General features: G+C 41.7%; 1 protein-coding gene across 1 annotated transcript in view; it reads right to left on the reverse strand.

Moving 5' to 3' along the window:
* The window catches only part of DNAH6 (dynein axonemal heavy chain 6), a 246,436-nt gene that overhangs the window by 178,160 nt on the left and 50,219 nt on the right, over positions 1–18,057 (reverse strand). The window contains exons 22-33 of the mRNA XM_084834830.1: positions 17,174–17,354; positions 16,054–16,150; positions 14,973–15,168; positions 13,542–13,706; positions 11,203–11,316; positions 9,755–9,880; positions 9,515–9,670; positions 7,786–7,947; positions 6,558–6,695; positions 6,298–6,465; positions 5,024–5,172; positions 4,049–4,156 (exon numbers count right to left, since the gene is read on the reverse strand). Coding sequence (XP_084690956.1) covers positions 4,049–4,156; positions 5,024–5,172; positions 6,298–6,465; positions 6,558–6,695; positions 7,786–7,947; positions 9,515–9,670; positions 9,755–9,880; positions 11,203–11,316; positions 13,542–13,706; positions 14,973–15,168; positions 16,054–16,150; positions 17,174–17,354 — 1,760 coding nt within the window. The remainder of the gene's footprint in view (positions 1–4,048; positions 4,157–5,023; positions 5,173–6,297; positions 6,466–6,557; positions 6,696–7,785; positions 7,948–9,514; positions 9,671–9,754; positions 9,881–11,202; positions 11,317–13,541; positions 13,707–14,972; positions 15,169–16,053; positions 16,151–17,173; positions 17,355–18,057) is intronic.

Genomic DNA, 18,057 nt, shown 5'->3' on the forward strand with positions numbered 1-18,057 from the left:
CTCTATGTTCCCACCCTGCATATTGTTTCTAAGTATGGGCAACTTATGCACGCAACCAAGGTAGCTGCACTTGATACAGAGTGAGTAGTAATACTCTCTGGATATCTTCAGAGGATAAGGTTATCAATGGCTACTAGTCATGATGGCTACATACTCTCAGTATCAGGTAGTGTGCCTCTCAATACCAGTTGCTAGGGAACACACGTGGGAGGGTACTATTGTGCTTCTGTTCTGTTTGTGGACTTCTTATGGCTATCTGGTTCACACTGTGGGAGCAGAGCTGCTCAGGGCAGCTACTGACACATCTGTCAGTAGAATCTTAAGTCTGTCCATGACATTAGTTGTTATGTTATAGAATTTTGACACTATATGTAGATGCTGACCATTCAATTTTAAGAAGAGGAACTAAGAATTATTCCGAAACTCAATGTGGAAAAGCAGCCATAACTCCCTTCAGTTGAGTTCCTGAGGAGCTCTAACCCACCTTGGGTTCCTCTGTCCGCTCCAGAACCTGGAGACTTTAAGAAGGAGTTTGGGTAGTAACTCAGCTGGGAAGTAACAATCCTGACCTACTGATTTCTCCTCTGAGAGCTCCCTTTTTCCCCAGGGAAAAGCCTGTGCAAAGGGTTTAGAAAGGACAGCCAATTCTGAAAGGGTAGAAGTAGATAATATGCTCCTTCATACCCTGTCCTCAGCCTCTTGCAGGGTACAGTGAATCCCCTACTCCTCCCTCACGCCAGACCCTACAGCAGGGGTGGGGAATCATTTTGGGTTTGGGGGCGAGATGTCCCCCCAGACCCCCACATGCCAGATGACATCGGGGGTGGAGTCCCTGGCTGAAGCACCAGCTGGAGCTCCTCTACCCAGTGCCTTAGTCTTTGCTCTGCCTGGGCTTCCCAACCAATACATTCACAATTGATCCAGGATTGTCACTAGAGCATAAGTGGCCTCTGCAGCATGGAGCAACTTTTATTAGGGATGTGCAGAGACACCCCAATCCACCTTGGAGGCTGCTTCAGGGCTTCTGAGGTGGGCCTCATTTGCTTTGGGCTGATTCCCCCCCCCCCCCGCTTTGGCCTCCAGAGCCAAAGCGGGATTCGGATGGCCAACCCCCCCCCCGACGCACCGCGTGAGCCCCCAGCTCGTTACCTGGGCCCTCAGGATGTGCGCTGGCAGTAGTCTTCTTGTTCCATTTTTAAAAATGGAAACTCCCTGGCAAAAGACAGCTTCCAGCGCATGTCCTGAGGGCCCAGGTAAGTTGCTCGGCGGCGGTGTGGCTGGGCTTCCGGATTGCTCTGAAGTGCACTGACCTGTTGTGTGCCGTTTCATGCCCCCTCTGCCTAGCCTTGGAAGCGGCACGAAGCACCCCGCTTCAGCTCAGAGTTCGGGCTTCGGGCTGAAGTGGTGCACAACCCTACCTTTCATCACTTCAAGCTAATGCAACAGTTGCAACCCTAGCTGAACAGAGATAGTCTTACTACAGTTTCCCATGCTCTAGTAATCTCCTCCCTGGACTATGTTTTGTATATGGGGCTGTTCAGAAGCTTCAGTTAATCCAGAATAGGGCTGCAAGATTGTTAACTTAGACTGGATAATTTGATAATGTTATGCCAGTGCTTTGTCATGTGTATTTTCTTTATGTCTATTTCAGGGCCCAATTCAAAGTGCTGTTTTTCACATTTAAAGCCCTAAACAGCTTGAGGCCATGTTACATGAAGAAGTATTCCTCCTATATATACCTTCCTGGACTTTTGGATCTTAGAGGCCCTTCTTCAGGTGTCCCTGCCAAATGAGGTACAATAGTTAACTATTGTACTGTTTCAGGCTGTGAGTTCTGATAAGGTCTGAGATGTAGTTTGGGTTGCAGGGTTCTTGTAGGAATCAGATCATCAACAGGAATAAGGTTAGGTCAGCTTTCTCAGGAATCAAGGTGGAAAGAGATCTATACTACGGAAAGCTCTGAGTAGTGCTGGGGCTGGAAGTCAGATAGGATTGTCTGTGTGTTACTGAAATGAAGATCAGAGCAAAACTGAGGCTTAAATACAAAGTTACTGGCCTATAGACTAATTAGCTCCATCTCTACCTCTACTGAGGTAGTGACCCTTAAAGGAGCCTGGTGTGTCTTAGCACCTTCAGGCTCCAGCGATGTGGAAGTTGTTGTGGCATGCTAGTCTTCATGGCCAGAGTCCTCAGAGTCTGAAGATAGTAATGGAGCCTTCTCTGGACACAGGCGAGCTGCCCTCTGGGGTTCCCCTGGAGAATTGGGTTTTGGGGGAGATAGAAGCCTTGTGATGCTTTTCTGTGTCTGTCTACTCCTAATGACTCCAGAGCATCTTCTGAGGATGAACAGTCAGACTCCTCTGGGGATGATGGTTTGGGATGCTGGTCCATGACAGCTACCGGGAAGAGGGTATTTTCAGTAGTGACACCTTGGTTTTGGAATGCTCTCCTCAGAAAGACTCACCTCATGCCCAGTTTGTCATCCTTTTGGTACAAGGTGAAACTCTTTTTATTTTCCCAGGCTTTTAAAAACAAAATTGAAACTGTTAAGATCTGATTAAAACATCTTTTCTGCTGTCTGAGTGCTTTGTTAAGTTGCTTTTATTTTCTGTTACCTGTCTTTTTGTGCTGTACTTAATTTCTAGTTTTTATAGTGTACAGTTGTATTTTAATATTTTTAAAAGTCCAGTGAACTTTGTTTTGGGGTGGCATATAAATGTTGTTAATAAATAAGTAATTCTTTAGGGAAAGACTCAGAAGGAAAAAGGTAGGTGTGGCCCAGATCCACCATGGAGCCTCTTCTATGAGCCCAGTTCTGACCCTATAGCCTTTGATACTTCTGAGGTGATGGTCTCAGAGAGCAAAAGATCCTACACACATAATCTAAAGTGCCTGAATTAGTCTGAAATCCTATACCCACTTACCTAGGAATAAGCCCCAGTGAACTCAATAAGTACTTCTGAGTAGTAATGTATCACTTGCACTGTTACCGATCCTACAAATTGTTCTTAGGATCCTAAGAATTGTTTGTTAGCTGTACAATTAAAGCAATACTAAGTATTCTAACGGTTAAAAATTGTTGTGTTTACTATTATTTCAACCCAACCAGAAATAATAGAAAAGTCATGTTCAATTATGGAAAAATAAAGATCTTGAGATAAAATCAAGATCTTGAGACAAGAGGAGGCTGGGGGATGTTGACCTGGTGTTGAATGGGGTACAGCTACCCTTGAAAGACCAGGTCCACAGCCTGGGGGTCATTTTGGACTCCCAGCTGTCCATGGAGGCTCAGGTGTCAGCTGTGAGCCGGACAGCGCTGTATTAACTCCATCTGATACGGCGGCTGCGCCCCTACCTTCCCGACCATCTGCTCCCATCGGTAGTACATGCCCTGGTCTCCTCTCGTTTAGACTACTGTAATGCGCTCTACGTGGGGTTACCCTTGAAGACGGTTCAGAAACTGCAGCTGGTACAGAACGCGGCGGCTCGCCTGATTAAAGGCAGCCGCCGGCGAGATCACATCACTCCAGTGCTGAAGGAGTTGCACTGGTTACCAGTTGTTTTCCGGGCCAAATTCAAGGTGTTGGTTTTGACCTTTAAAACCCTATATGGTTCCGGCCCAGCCTATCTTAAGGAGCGCCTCCAGCAGCACCAGACAGGCCGCTTAACAAGATCAGCCTCGGATGGCCTTCTCTCTGTCCCATCAGCCAGGACAGCTAGACTGGTGGGGATGAGGGAGAGGGCCTTCTCTGTGGTGGCCCCCACTCTGTGGAACTCCCTCCCTAGGGAACTCCGTCATGCCCCCTCTTTAATGAGCTTCCGTCGTGCATTAAAAACGTGGTTGTTCAGGCAGGCATTTGGGGTGGGTTAGGGTATTTTTTTTTAAAAAAAAATTTATGGTAAAATTTTATTGTTTTAAATTGTTTATGGTGGGTTGTACATCGCCCAGAGTGGCTGGGTGACCAGTCAGATGGGCGATTAATAAATTTAATAAATAAATAAATTTAATAAATAAAAATAAACAAAACTAATTAGATAAGAAAGGTACCTGAACAAAAGAGCATCATCTGCAAGAAATTTTGGAAGGTTGGAATCTCGTAATGCTCTTATTAATACAACATCCTCATTCAGACTTGGATTCTCTCTCTTTAGTGACCTAAGTGTATAGAAAAAATAATAATTGTTTTAAAGCATAATTTATAACATTATCATTATTTAAATTTATTGTATGTCACCTGACAAACAAATGTATAGTAGGTTAACAAAGAGGCTCCCTAATAACTATAGAATAATTAATTTGTAGTCTCCAGTTAAAGCACTGAATAAGATCAGTAAAATAGCTTTTATAATATAGCAATTCCCTACCTCCCATTTAGAAACTCATTTTGCAAATCTTTGCAAGAAATTAGAGTGAAGGATCTTGAATGTACATACAGAAACCATCATGCCTACAGAGCTTATGACTCATGAAGCCAAACATAGCATTACAGCCATGTATTATAGCCTGCCAGGTGCTTAATAATTCTTCAGTTCTCACAATCTCAGGCAAACAGAAAAATAGGGAGGTGAATTGAGCCTCCATACAACACTGGTGGGCTGCATTCTGATTGCTGTGTCACACATTGCACAGGCCTACTATAAATCATAGCAGTTTTAAAATATACAGATACACGGATCCAGAGACTCTGCTGCACATATAGAGGCTTCCTTGCACACTTGGAGCTCTACATAAACATGAGGTCTCATTTCCTGCAGGGTCAAGGTATTTTCCACATGTGCAGTTCCATTGAGCTTTCCCCCAATTAAGAGAATATATCATGCATGCCCAGAGCTCAATGTGTGCATTAGAACCTCCCAGAGCTTTAAACATCTTGTAGCCTATATCTGTGAAAATTCACGTGCAATAGCTGTAATCAAATTGGTAGCCTTGTAGTGTTGGGGTAAGTAAAACTGTTCATATTTTAAAGTTGGTAAAAGAATATTCATACTTTTATTATGTCTCATATAGCATACAGCTTCTTACCCAGCCATGACTAAAACAGATTTGACAGCTCTCATTCCAAAATCATAGTGGTCCTGTTGAGAAAGCTGCTCACTACAGAGTTTGTACATTTGTGTCATCTTCCTTGCAAGTGTTTTGCTTGATTCAAATCCTTCAGAATACAAAATGACCTGAAGTACAATAAAAAGGTATCCTGACTGTACTTACAAAACAAAAGAAAGCTTGCACATAACCGGAGCACCAACAAGCACACAATCTGAATTCAAGTGGAGCCATGAAAATATACCATCAAGATAATACAGTTCATATGTGTTATGTGCTCTTAAGCGCACAGTCTCCTTCTTTCTATGAAACATGATTTAAATTAATTTACCAAAGATAAAATCTTAACTGCTAGATGCAACTTATATAGGAGTAAACTTTCACAAGTATTTCCATTAAACAAAAGTGAGTGTATGCCTGCTTGTGGGTTTCTGATCGACAGCTGTGATCAGAATGCTAGACTAGATGGATCCTTGGTCTGATCCAGCATGGCTCTTCTTATGTTCTTATGTTCTGCTCAGTGAGGAAAAGCGTACAAGGCTTAACAAGAAGGAACGGAACAAGATGGAGAGACCCAGAAAACTATGAAACCAGGCAACAACTTCTATCTAGGACACACGGACAAACAACAAAGCAAATAAGGAAATAAACAACATCCTGCCCTTTCTATATATAATTGAATACCTTACATGCAGCACATCCCCATCTGAAGAGGCATATTAGAACAAGGCTCATAGCAAGGCTGAGGGTAATAATTAAGCAGAAAACAAAACTAGATCTGAAACGACAAGGGCCTTAGTAATAGGGTGAAGCCATCATGCTGCCAAATCCACTCAGCTTCTTTGGGGTAGAGCTTCCACAGACCCCCTTCTTGGGCTGACTCAAAAATCAATCAGTGAAAATAAGTGACAAAAAATATGATTTGAATTCACCATCAAAACTCTAGTTGTGCCTCTGGTCCTCCGACATATAGAGTAAACGCATGGAATTATGTGTCCCTATTTCTGAGATGAGATTTCCTATAAAATGCACTGAACAAAATATGGGTTGAGTAGAAAGACAAAGATTGTGGTGTTAATCTAGCTTTGTTACAAATCAGGTACAATGCTAGAGGTATTAGAAAAAGATATATTTTGTTTCCTGATGTGCAATTATAACTCCCCTTAAAGGGACTGTTACAGTACATTATTCTCACACAGTAATACTGCTCTTAAACATTTTCTGCATACTTCTCATACGTTTTAAAATGGTACCTCAGCGATCAAAGCATAGTTGGGAACCATCATTGAAAATGGTCTGAAGAGTGCTTTTAGATTGTCAGGTAATTCCGTTCGGCCAGCATAGCCAGGATTCATTGTAATGAAGGCCGCACAAGTCATAATCAATTTTATTTCACGTCCCTCAAACATAAACCGAGTGAGCTGTTTTGAAAGACATGATGGAAAATATTACATTTAAAAAATATTAAAAACATAAAACAGAGCTTCTGATATCCAGAAAACATGGATATTACCTTTGCAGCTTTAGCATTTCTAATAGTAATCAACTGTTGGGCAATAACTGACAGAACCTCAATATCAATCCGGTTGAATTCATCAAAACAACACCATGCTCCAGACTGTGCCAAGCCACTGAAGAAACGCCCCATCATCTGAAACAACATTAGTATATCCTCATTAGCATATCTCAGTCATGCCTCTCCCATCAGCTGTAGTTTCAGGCAATAAACTACTAAAGTGTAGAATCAAAGAAATGTGTGTATGCAGCTCACAGGGGGACTGTGTTACCTTTCCTCAGTTCTGTCCCTATGGAGGCGTGAGGTCTAAACCAAATACTAAAAAAATGTTCTGTTCTAAACTGACATAGCAATATTATTTACTGGAGTAGTATATTGAAATACATAATTCATTAAACATAAAAATAACCATAATGGCGAAGATAAAATATTACTTTTCTGTAATACTAGCCCTGTTCAGCTCTAATGCTAAACCATAGTTTGTTTAGCTTAACTCTGGCTTGTTTGTACATCTGAACCTGACTAGGCTTGCTAATAGCAGTTTGTTTGGGGCCAACAAACCAGGATCATAAACTACAGTTTGAAGGTGATGTGTGAATCTTGGCTTATTGTGCTTCTTTGGGATAAAGCTTCCACTGGCTCCATTCTTGGGATGATTCAAAACCAAGAGGTGGAAATAAGTAGGGGGGGAAATATGTTTGAACATCTGAGCACCAAATCCTGGCTTGTGCAACAAACCATGTTAAGCATTATGTCCAAATCAGGCTACTACCTCTGTCTATGGCCAGTATCAATGGGAATGAACAGGATTCCATACTACAATCACAGAATAATCCATCTCTCCATTACTCACTCTCAGCACCTAGCTATGAAAGATTGAGGACATCATGAGAATGAGAAGAAATTTCCATAAAGCACTATCTTGCCAACAGTTAATGATAGCCACATTCTACATAAATTTGACTAATGCATCTTTGAGCTTAGTTTCCCATAGTTTTTGAGCATAGTTTATTTTTTCAAAATATCCCACCCTACACTGGACATGACATTCAATGGTTAATTATGCATTGTGTGGGGAAAAAAACTGGTTTATGTTTGATATACTCATTGTTTAGTTATAGAAATCATAAATTACAGGTCCCCAGTCAGATCCATTACTATAAAATGCTATAGAATATTAACTGTTTACATGCACTCATTTTGTTAATCTACATAAGATTTATACCTTGTAATCCAAGCCATCTGAACAGTTGAACACAACACACTGGATGGCAAGTGCTTTTGCAAGGTCTTTAGTAGTCTCTGTTTTGCCGGTACCAGCAGGTCCAGCTGGAGCTCCGCCTAAATCAAGTTGCAATGCTCCCATAAGGCAGAGGTAGCAACGATCCTGATGAGAGTCAAGGTACAGAAAACGACATATGCATGGGTACTGAATGACAGAATTATAATAGTGCAATTGTAGTATAATCCTAAACAGTATGCACATTCTGCTCCTAGAAACTAATAGGTTTTCTACCTATGATTTAGATCACTCTCAGAAAGGCTCAGCTATTGGCAACAGAATTCCTTGAAATACACTGACATATGTAGTATGAAACACCAGCAGTAAAAACTACTCCCACATACCAGGGATGGGGAGGGAGAAATCTCCACTTACACACATATGGTCGAGATCCAACAGTCGTAAATCGCTTAAAACCAAGGCACGCCACATGCATATATGCCTTCTGGACCACTGGGAAATTTGTCACTGTTGCCTCTGCTTTACAGCACCAAGTAAATTAGGAGGAACTTCTGAGGATGTGGACCAAACCTTTTGCATAGCTTGGCTGATTTAAGAGATTCACATAGAAGATGTTCCCTGAAATAATCCAGACCGCTTAAGGCTTCCTCGATGAAATCCAACACCTTGACAACAAACTAATACCAGTGTAGTTGTTTCAAAAAGGGTGAAAAATGTTTATGTCAATTTATACACATCAACAATCAGGGAGTGGCATTCTGAACCAACTGACAAATCATCTTCAAGGGCAGACCCACATAAAACACATACAAGTTAAATTGTGTTTTGAATTCACTCCTTCAGGACTCCTGCTTTGTGATACTGCTATAGCAAAAAATTAACAAGAACTTGAACTGTCAGAGTGCCTACAATGGTAAGTGGAATCCAAATATTAGATATGGAAAATTAGTTAGGAACCTACTGAATGAGGTATTGAGATAAAAGCTCTGGTTAGATGCCAAGATGAATGAGGAGGCACTGACTTCAGGTGACCTGCTTTGCTGTCTTATGAAATGGAGTTCTCTTAGGAGCATGCAGCCAGTTACACATGTGCAATTACTGTTGAAATTGCTCAGGATTCACACACTATGCAACAGCACAATCACAGAAGCCATGAAGGAATAAATTCAAATAAGAATTTTAATATTCAGAGCTTGTTTAGATTGTAATTTAAAATGAGGTAGCTAACTTTGCTCTTAGCTGAGTGTGCATTATTCAGTTATAGGTTAGAGACTGACAATACTTTTTTAGACAAGGTGGTATGAAGCAGCCTTTGTTCCCATGATTAGTTTCTTTTGACTTCCCTATCATCACTCTGGTGAAAACAGGCTTTGAAGATGTTATAGTGCTTCACAACCCTGCAAAAGGAGCCTGAAAGGAAATACTAGTGATGCCTCTATCTTCAAGTCTCTTGAAAACTATTCTCAGTCTCAAGGTCTAGACCAGGGATGGGCAAGGTGTGGCCCTCCAGATGATTTTGGACTGCAACTCCCATCATCCGTCACCTTTGGCTATGCTGGCTAGGCCTGATGGGAGTTGCAGTCCAACAACATCTAGGGGCCACACATTCCCCACCCCTGGTCTAGACAAATTACCTAAAATATAAGGTAATTCTTATACTTTAATTCTTATATTTTAAAGTACATGTGTGAAGATAAGAGTAAGATCTTACCGTGAGTGGCGTTATCACTAACCTTGGGCATGCACCCAAGTATTCATAGCCATAGGTGTACTGGGATAAAGCCATTCTAGCCACACAGTTATCCAGATCAAGGTCCCAATAGTAACGCAGTTGTCTTTGCCAGTCAAAATTGTCAACAGAATCTACCTTTACAAACAATGTAAAATGCTTATTAGAAGTTTATTTTAAAACTGTAAATCTACAAATATTATTTAAACAATTATAATGTACCTTTTGGTATACAAGTTCAGTAACAATATCTCTCGCGTGTACATCAATAGTTATGAGTGCTGTTATGATATTTCTGTGCAGTTTGGGAAGGATGCCACGGACTAGTGAAGCCAATGCATTTAATCTCTACAAAATGAGAATAAACAAAATGTTAAAAGTATTTTCCTACTTTACGCAAGCAATAACATTTTAAAATGAAAGGAACATACTTTCAGCTGATCTAAATAGCCTGAGCCAAATAAGTGGGGAGAGATTTTCAGAAACATTTTCAACAGCATTGTTGGCAACTTTTTAGGGATCACTGTGGAAGAGGATAAAAGTGGTCACCAATCAGGAAGCATTGCTGTCACTCCAGAAAGGATTGGTTTGCTCTCTGTGATATCAATATATAGCCAATTCTGATGACAACATGTTCACTATGAGATCCCTTTCTGGCTGGGAATAAAAAAAAAAATCCTAACCATAAGTTGTTTTGCATTATATTGTATTTGATTCTTGTAAATATTTGTATTTATTTTATATGTTTAGCTGTGTTTTAAAATGGGATTTTAGTTTTTTAACTGGTTGTAATCCACTCAGAGAACATTAATTATTGGGCGGATTAGGAATGTACTAAATACATAATAATGAATAACTGGGGGGAAATGGTGCAGCAGCAGATAGGGGGAAAAGTGACAGTTAATCCCTTTTTAAAGAGTCTTGGGGTTAAATATTTCTGTCCCCACAAAAGTTGAAACAGATGAAAATCCTGCACTACCCTAGATGTAAGGTGGCATCATTAAAAGTCAGTTTGAAAGTAGGACTACTTTCCAGTTGGGAAATATAATTTTGGAAGAAAAACTAAATATTTCTTGAAATATTGTAGCTGTCTCGAATTGCGCTTTTATATTTGAGTCTCATTAAAAGGGATACACTCCTTCCATGATTCTTTTGCTGTCATTGTATTTTTTGCACAGATAGGAATACGGTAAAATCGTTTTATTTATTAAAACCATTCTACCTATATTTGTTTCAGACATTTACAGCACGCTTTTCTAAAATGCTCTTGCAACGTTGACTATACTAGGAGTTGCAATTTCTTACAGCATGCTGTCTCTCTGGCATTTTAAACAACTGTGTCAGAATATCCAGCTATGATGCTGCCACAACAGAGTGGAAATGCCAGCATCTTGCTATATTTTGTGATACTGTACTGTTACAGATATGCCTCTTTCTAAGCAGGCATGTGACAGAGCAGTAGGAGTTAGGATTGTGGTATTATTTGAATCAAGAATCCATCTCCTCAAATTGCTTTGCATTAGACATATACTTGAGGGCTATGCAGATAAAAAGTGCTCCACGGTTTGTATTAGTCAGGACAATTTTACTTTAAAAATTATGTCAATTATGGCATGGAAAATCCATATCATCAGTTTAAAAAAAAACCCTCAAAAAGTATGAATGCTGACATCAAAGTTTTCATTTTCAAATTCTTCCAAAGCTTCTAAATGATCACGATCATCTTCTTCTAAACACTGAGTCAGATCACGGCACCACATGAGCTGAGAAATGGTCAGCACAACCTATATAGAGAAAACAAAGCAGAAAACAGGTAGAGACATCTTGTGTCTACAGTTGGTATCTGCTTTCATTAACCATGTTTTTATTACATATAGCCACTGGGAATTTCTGTTGGGCAAGCCCTCTTCTGCAGAAAGCACTTGTGCAATAACTATCGTGCAGTTTCCATTCATCTCAGGAGGATTCATTTATTTATTACATTTCTATACCGCCCAATATATATGAAGCTCTCTGGGCAGTTCACAAAACTTAAAATTATAAAATACAACAATATCATAAAACATCATCTAAAAAACTTAAAAAATTTAAAACAGAATAACAACAAAGTAAAAACCAGAATAAAAGCCAGCAGTAATGTAAACATCTATAAACATAGTAACACTTTAAAAAACTGAAGGACTACAAGGCCTTGTAGAATAAAAAGGCACTGAAAAAATACACAAAGGCGCTAGATGAGCATCTCTGGGGAGAGCATTCCACAACTGGGTGCCACCATTAAAAAAGCCCTCTCTGTGGTAGCCACCCACTTCACCCCATTTCCTGAGGGCACCCAGAGGAGTGTCTCTGAAGAGGAACTTAGGGTCTGGGTCAATATATATGGGAGGAGATGATCCTTCAGGTAACCTGACCCCAAGCTATTTCAAGCTTTAAAAGTTAATATCAGCCAATTTAATTGGGCCTGGAAATGGGCTGGAAGCCAGTGCAGATCACAAAGCACTAGCCTAATATGAGCATATCAATCAGCCCCTGTGAACAATATCGCTGCCCTATTTTGGATCAACTGAAGTTTCTGGACCATTTTCAAAGGCAGCCCCATGTATTACGAATTGTAGTAATCTAAACAAGAGATTACCAGAGTGTGGATAACTGTGGCTAGGCTATTTCTGTCCAGATAGGGTCATAACTGGTATATCAGCCTAAGTTGATAAAAGCTGCTCTGAGCCACAGATAACGCCTGTGCCTCCAGTGATAATGCTGGGTCCAGGAGCACCCTCAAATGATGAACCTGATCCTTTAGGGCAGGGTTAGGCAACCTGCGGTCCTACAGCCACATGCAGACCTCAGCCTAATTTCAGGAGGACCTCAGATTAATTTTAAAAGCTCTCTATGTACAGTTAGTTCAGATATCTGGCAAGAGCGATCTGTCTTTCCCTGGCAGCTCTCTATGTGGGAAGGAAGAGGAAAAGAGAGAAAAGGGAATGGCAGAAACAGAGAGAAAAGAGAGAAGGAAAAAATGAAAAGGGGTGGCCCACCCACATTTGGTTCTGGTCCTGTCCAACGCTGGCATTGGAACCTCTCACATGTGGCCCCTGACAGATTACCCAAGAGGGAACGTGGCCCTTGACAGAAAAAAAAAATGCCCACCCTTGTTTTAGGGGGAGTGCAATTCCTCCAGAACAAATTAAACACCACTCAGCTGGCAGATGAACCACCCACTGAGAGTACCTCTGTCTTGTCTGGATTGAGTCTCAGTTTATTGGCCCTCATCCAATCCATTACTGCACCCAGGCACTAATTCAGAACAGTCACTGCCTCCCATGGATTTGATGAAAAGGAGAAATAGAGCTGGGTGTCACTTGCATATTAGAGACACCTCAGTCCATATCTCCGGATAACCTCCGCCAGTGGTTTTATGTACATGTTGAACAGCATAGGGGATAAAATAGAGCTGTACCGTGTGGCACCCATGGCAATGGGACAGAACAATAATCTCCTAGCACTGCCTTCTGGAATCAGCCATCCAAACAGCAGCAGACCCACTGCAGTGCAGTACCCCCAACATCCAGCACAGACAGCATCTTTAGAAGGATACCATGGTTGATGGTATCAAAAGCCATGGAGAGGTCCAAGAGAACCCTGACCCTCCAAAACCTGAAATGATTGAAATGGATCTAGATAACCGGTTTCATTCAAGAGTGTCTAGATTGTGCCCTTAGTTTCTCTGCCACCTATATGATCCCTAACTTTGGCTCAATATAACCATCTGCATCTACTAATCAGGCAAGCTACAAATGGAGGGTACTTGTTTTTGGAAATGTAGAATCATAGAATAGTAGGGTTGGAAGGGGCCTGCAAGGCCATCGAGTCCAACCCCCATAAACATATCCATAAACATATGGATATGTTTAACTTTAAGTACATAATCAGTACCAAGAAGCAGTATTTACTGCACTCCCAAAAGCAACGAAGTGCATGCAAGCTCAAAGTAATAAATGAGTATGGTTACCTGAGATGGATGTCCAGCAACAACCCACTCTACTCTCTCTTTGGTCTGATAATCAGCAATGGCAGCTTTGCTCAGGCGTCTAAGGGAAGAGAACATTGCTTCTTCGACTTTACCAAGCCAGTCTTCAACATTTCCTCTGGCCTTAAGTCCTTTTCCTAAGCTGACCTAAAAAGGCAAGTCTTGAACTTATTGTGTGGATAACATTTGTGCTATTTTCCCCCAAAATTAATAGCTTGAAGGCATGTGTTCCCCATGGCACAATGAAAGCTATCAGGCTGACTTCTCTGCAAAATCCTTTCTAGACTTTCCTCATAGATATATATGTTCTGCTATGACCAGCAAAAGCTGGTTTGAAACTCAACATTAAAAAAACGAAGATCATGGCATCTGGCCCCATCACTTCCTGGCATATAGAAGGGAAAGAAATGGAAGCAGTGACAGATTTTACTTTCTTGGGCTCCAAGATCACCGCAGACGGTGACTGTAGCCATGAAATTAAAAGACGCTTGCTCCTGGGGAGGAAAGCTATGGCAAACCTAGACAACATAGTAAGCAGCAGAGACATCACCTTGCCGACAAAGGCCCGTCTAATCAAAGCTATGGTTTTCCCAGTAGTAATGTATGGCTGTGAGAACTGGACTATAAGGAAGGCTGAGCACCGAAGAATTGATGCTTTCGAACTGTGGTGCTGGAGAAGACTCTTACGAGTCCCCTGGACTGCAAGGAGGTCAAATCAGTCCATACTAAAGGAAATCAACCCTGAGTGCTCATTGGAAGGACAGATACTGAAGCTGAAGCTCCAATATTTTGGCCACCTAATGCGAAGAGAAAACTCTCTGGAAAAGACCCTGATGCTGGAAAAGATTGAAGGCAAAAGGAGAAGGGGACGACAGTGGATGAGATGGCTAGATAGCATCACCGATGCAATGAATATGAACTTGAGCACACTCCGGGAGAGAGCGCAGGATAGGAAGGCCTGGCGTGCTATGGTCCATGGGGTCACGAAGAGTCGGACACGACTGAACGGCTGAACAACATGACCAAGAAACTGAATTCAGCATGGGACTATACAGATTAAACGATGGGGTTGTGCACAGAGGAGCAGGCTTCATTTTCAAAAGCTGAGCTCATCAAGGACAGGCAGCAGGTTTACTTAATTTCCCCAATATAAGTGACCAGTTGCTATTGTCTTCTAGGGGGAAAAACTAAAATGTTTGACTTCGGGATAACACTGCACTGACAACAAAACCTGCCTTTCCCTGGGTAGCCTGGGTCCCACTGATACAGATTCCGCAGGAGTGTACATTGTGTCTATATAAAGAGATGCAATATACCTCCCATACAGGGGCCCTTGCAATATACAAGCCCCCTTTCACACAAACATACTATCTGTTAGGATGGGCATTTTACTAGAATTAAATAATTACTTACCCTCTCACCTTCAGGTGACAGCATTGCTAAAATATCATTGGTGAGAACCTTTTCTTCTCCTTCAGCTGGAGCCATAAAGGCAAATTCTAGTTTAGAGATTGAATCAAAGCACTTCCTTAAATGAGGTTGAACAGCTTGAGGATTACGGGTCTGAGCCAAAATCTCCAAAAGTTCATCATTTGATAAAAAGTAAAATCTGTAAATAATATTGGAAGTGTTAAAATGTAGAAGTATTTTCGTATGTTTAATTTCAAAGTATATTTTACATGGGCCTTGGAGGATAATTTTAGGCAGCTGTCCTAATTTATTTTAAGATAGGTAAGGGCGCAATCCTATGGGGATAGTTGGCTGCCTCCAAACTTGGAGGCGACTGACTATCCACGCAGGGCAGGCAGAGCACAGAGGGGATCTTCTCCTCCGTGCTCTGGCCGCCCTGCATTTGCAGCTAGACAGCCGATTTCAGCTGTCTAGCTGGGATGCCTCGGAGTGGTGGCGAGGCCGGACGGCGCATAGGAAGCATCATAACAGCGCTTCCGGGGTCCCCTCCCCACCCCCAGGAATACCCCCTTTTCAGTCGCTCAGCGCTGCTCTTCCGAGCACAGAGCTGGGGACAACACGCGCCGCCTACAAGGCAGCAGGGGAGGGGAAGGGAGTTGGATTTATAGGAACCAACCTTGGAGCATCTGCTACGAGCTCAGTTCCTATAAACCGAAAAATCCTATGGCCGTCTAGCCGCTATCTAGCGACCGTAGGATTGCACCCTAAATCTAATTTATTTCAATGGAACATATCATCAGCAAAGCCTTATATAAACTTAGATAAGAATGGGAATTAAACAAGTAATTACATTGTGAATTTTTCCCAGCTAGCATCACTTTAAATTAAAAAAAATACAGCACCATCCAGCTAAAGTTAAGCAGTATTAAGTTCTTATTAATTTAAGTGAAAGAAAGTTAACACTTCTATTTACCTCAGTGGCACTCAAAAATGCTTAACTCTGGTGGGATTCTGCACCTAGATTATACTGAATAAAGCCACAATATAGGTGGCTTAATTATCTTCTTACTGATTCTTAACTAACCTGGGGAAAATAACTCTCTTGGATTCCAAATAAGCCTCCAGGCATTTCTGAATTTGATCCAGAAGGGCATTGTTATTCTGGAAGGTCTCTAAAAGGCCTGTGTCAGAAAAAAAAATAATAATAAACTTGCACAGTGTAAATAGGTATGTGTGCTGGGCTGGAAAAAGAAGGAAAAGAACATGTTTTGCAATATAAAGCAAAGCTTCAAATGTTGTACACTGTATTTTAGAACTTTCTATCAGATGAGACTAAACATTATGAGATACAACAGACATGCAATTCCATGTGTCAGTGCTTCATTAAGGGTGCAATTCTATTCAGATAGGCGGCTGCCTCCGAACCCGGAGGTGACCACCTATCTAATGTAGGGCAGGAGAAGCACAGAGGGGATCGTTGCCTCTGCGCTTCTCCAGCCTTGCATTTTTGGCTAGACAGCTGATGGCGGCTGTCTAGCTGTGGGAGGGCTGAGTGGGGGAGGAGGCTGCTGTACGACACACTGGATGTGTTGTACAGGCATTTCCGCCCTCCCCGCCCCAGAACGCCCCTTTTCGACCACTCCGTGTTCCTCTTGTGAGTGCGGAGGATGGGGCTGTTCCCAAAAAACCAGATATCCAAGGCTGTCTAGCCACTGTCTAGTGGCCCTAGGATTGCTCCCTTAGTTGACCTGGATAAACAAGCAGCTTCTAACTCAATAGTATACAGATACGTGCTGTGGCCAACATTTCGGGGGTTTTCACAAGGGGTGACTCAAATATGTATACAGCCTGTGCATGGTGGGGGATTGTGACTGTTTACTGAATGGGACGGTGGGGTTGTAGAAGTAGAATCAATGAGAAAGTCTAAAGAAAAAAGAAAGAATGGCAGGAGTAAAACACACAGTGGAAACAATATATGAAACAATAAACAATTATCAGTTGAAATGAGATGAATATGTAGGGAGAATTTGAGTTGTGTGTATGTGTGTGTGTGTGTGGGGGGGATTACAATACCTAAGACAAATGTGGGCCTCAGGTATGATAATACAGACTTTAAGAAATCATACTAGTAGGTTTAGATACTGGATCCTAAGGCTGCTAGTCACGTTTCATGCAGATAACACATATTTCAGACATATTAATACCAGGCTGAGTAGCTGCTCGGAGGGCATTAGGCAGACGATTAACTTTTCTCATAACTTCCTTCCAGGACTTGTCCACCTGCAAGAACATCTTGGCTTCTGCTGGTAGCTGTCTTTGAATATCAGGAGCACTGAAAATACTTTCTAGGTAGAGCCAGTTTCTCTGACATGTCAACCACTCTTCCTAGAAAGCAAGAAGTCCTTTTAAACAGTCCTTCTAAATTAGAAAAACATAAAAATAGAGAAGAAAAATTAAGGGTGCAATCCTATGCATGTTTAGACAGAAGAAAGTCCTAGAACTCCCAGCGTTCCCCACCATGCACAGGCTGGCTGGGGAATGCTGGGAGTTCTGGGACTTTTTTCTGTCTCAACATGCATAGGATTGCACCCTAAGTTGGCGTTGTTGTTTATTCCTGTGATCCTCAAGTGACTGTCTTAAAATATTGTTATGTTAAAATCAAGCAAATGAGGTTGCTGATGCCTCAGACTTTATGTTTTCTTCCCATACAAGAAAATTTCCCAGTCCCTGCTATTGTAGATCAGGAAGGAAGCAGTTTAGCACAGTTAATAGTGAGCACTTCTAACATTAAAATATTAATATACATCTCCTAAGTTTATCATCAATCATTTAGAAGCTCTACAGAATTTTCAGATCTATAGCAAAGACCATTGTGGTATTTATACCCATGTTCGTGTGGCGCAGAGTGGTAGGCGGCAGTATTGCAACCGAAACTCTTCCCATGACCTGAGTTCGATCCCAGCACAAGCTGGGTCTTGGGTAGCCGGCTCAGTTCGACTCAGCCTTCCATCCTTCCGAGGTCAGTAAAATGAGTACCCAGCTTGCTGGGGGAAAGGTAGTCGTGACTGGGGAAGGCAATGGCAAACCA

Source organism: Heloderma suspectum, chromosome 2 (genome assembly GCF_057233095.1).
Source record: "Heloderma suspectum isolate Gila_16-S chromosome 2, 16-S_ref, whole genome shotgun sequence".
Classification (NCBI taxonomy): Eukaryota; Metazoa; Chordata; class Lepidosauria; order Squamata; family Helodermatidae; genus Heloderma; species Heloderma suspectum.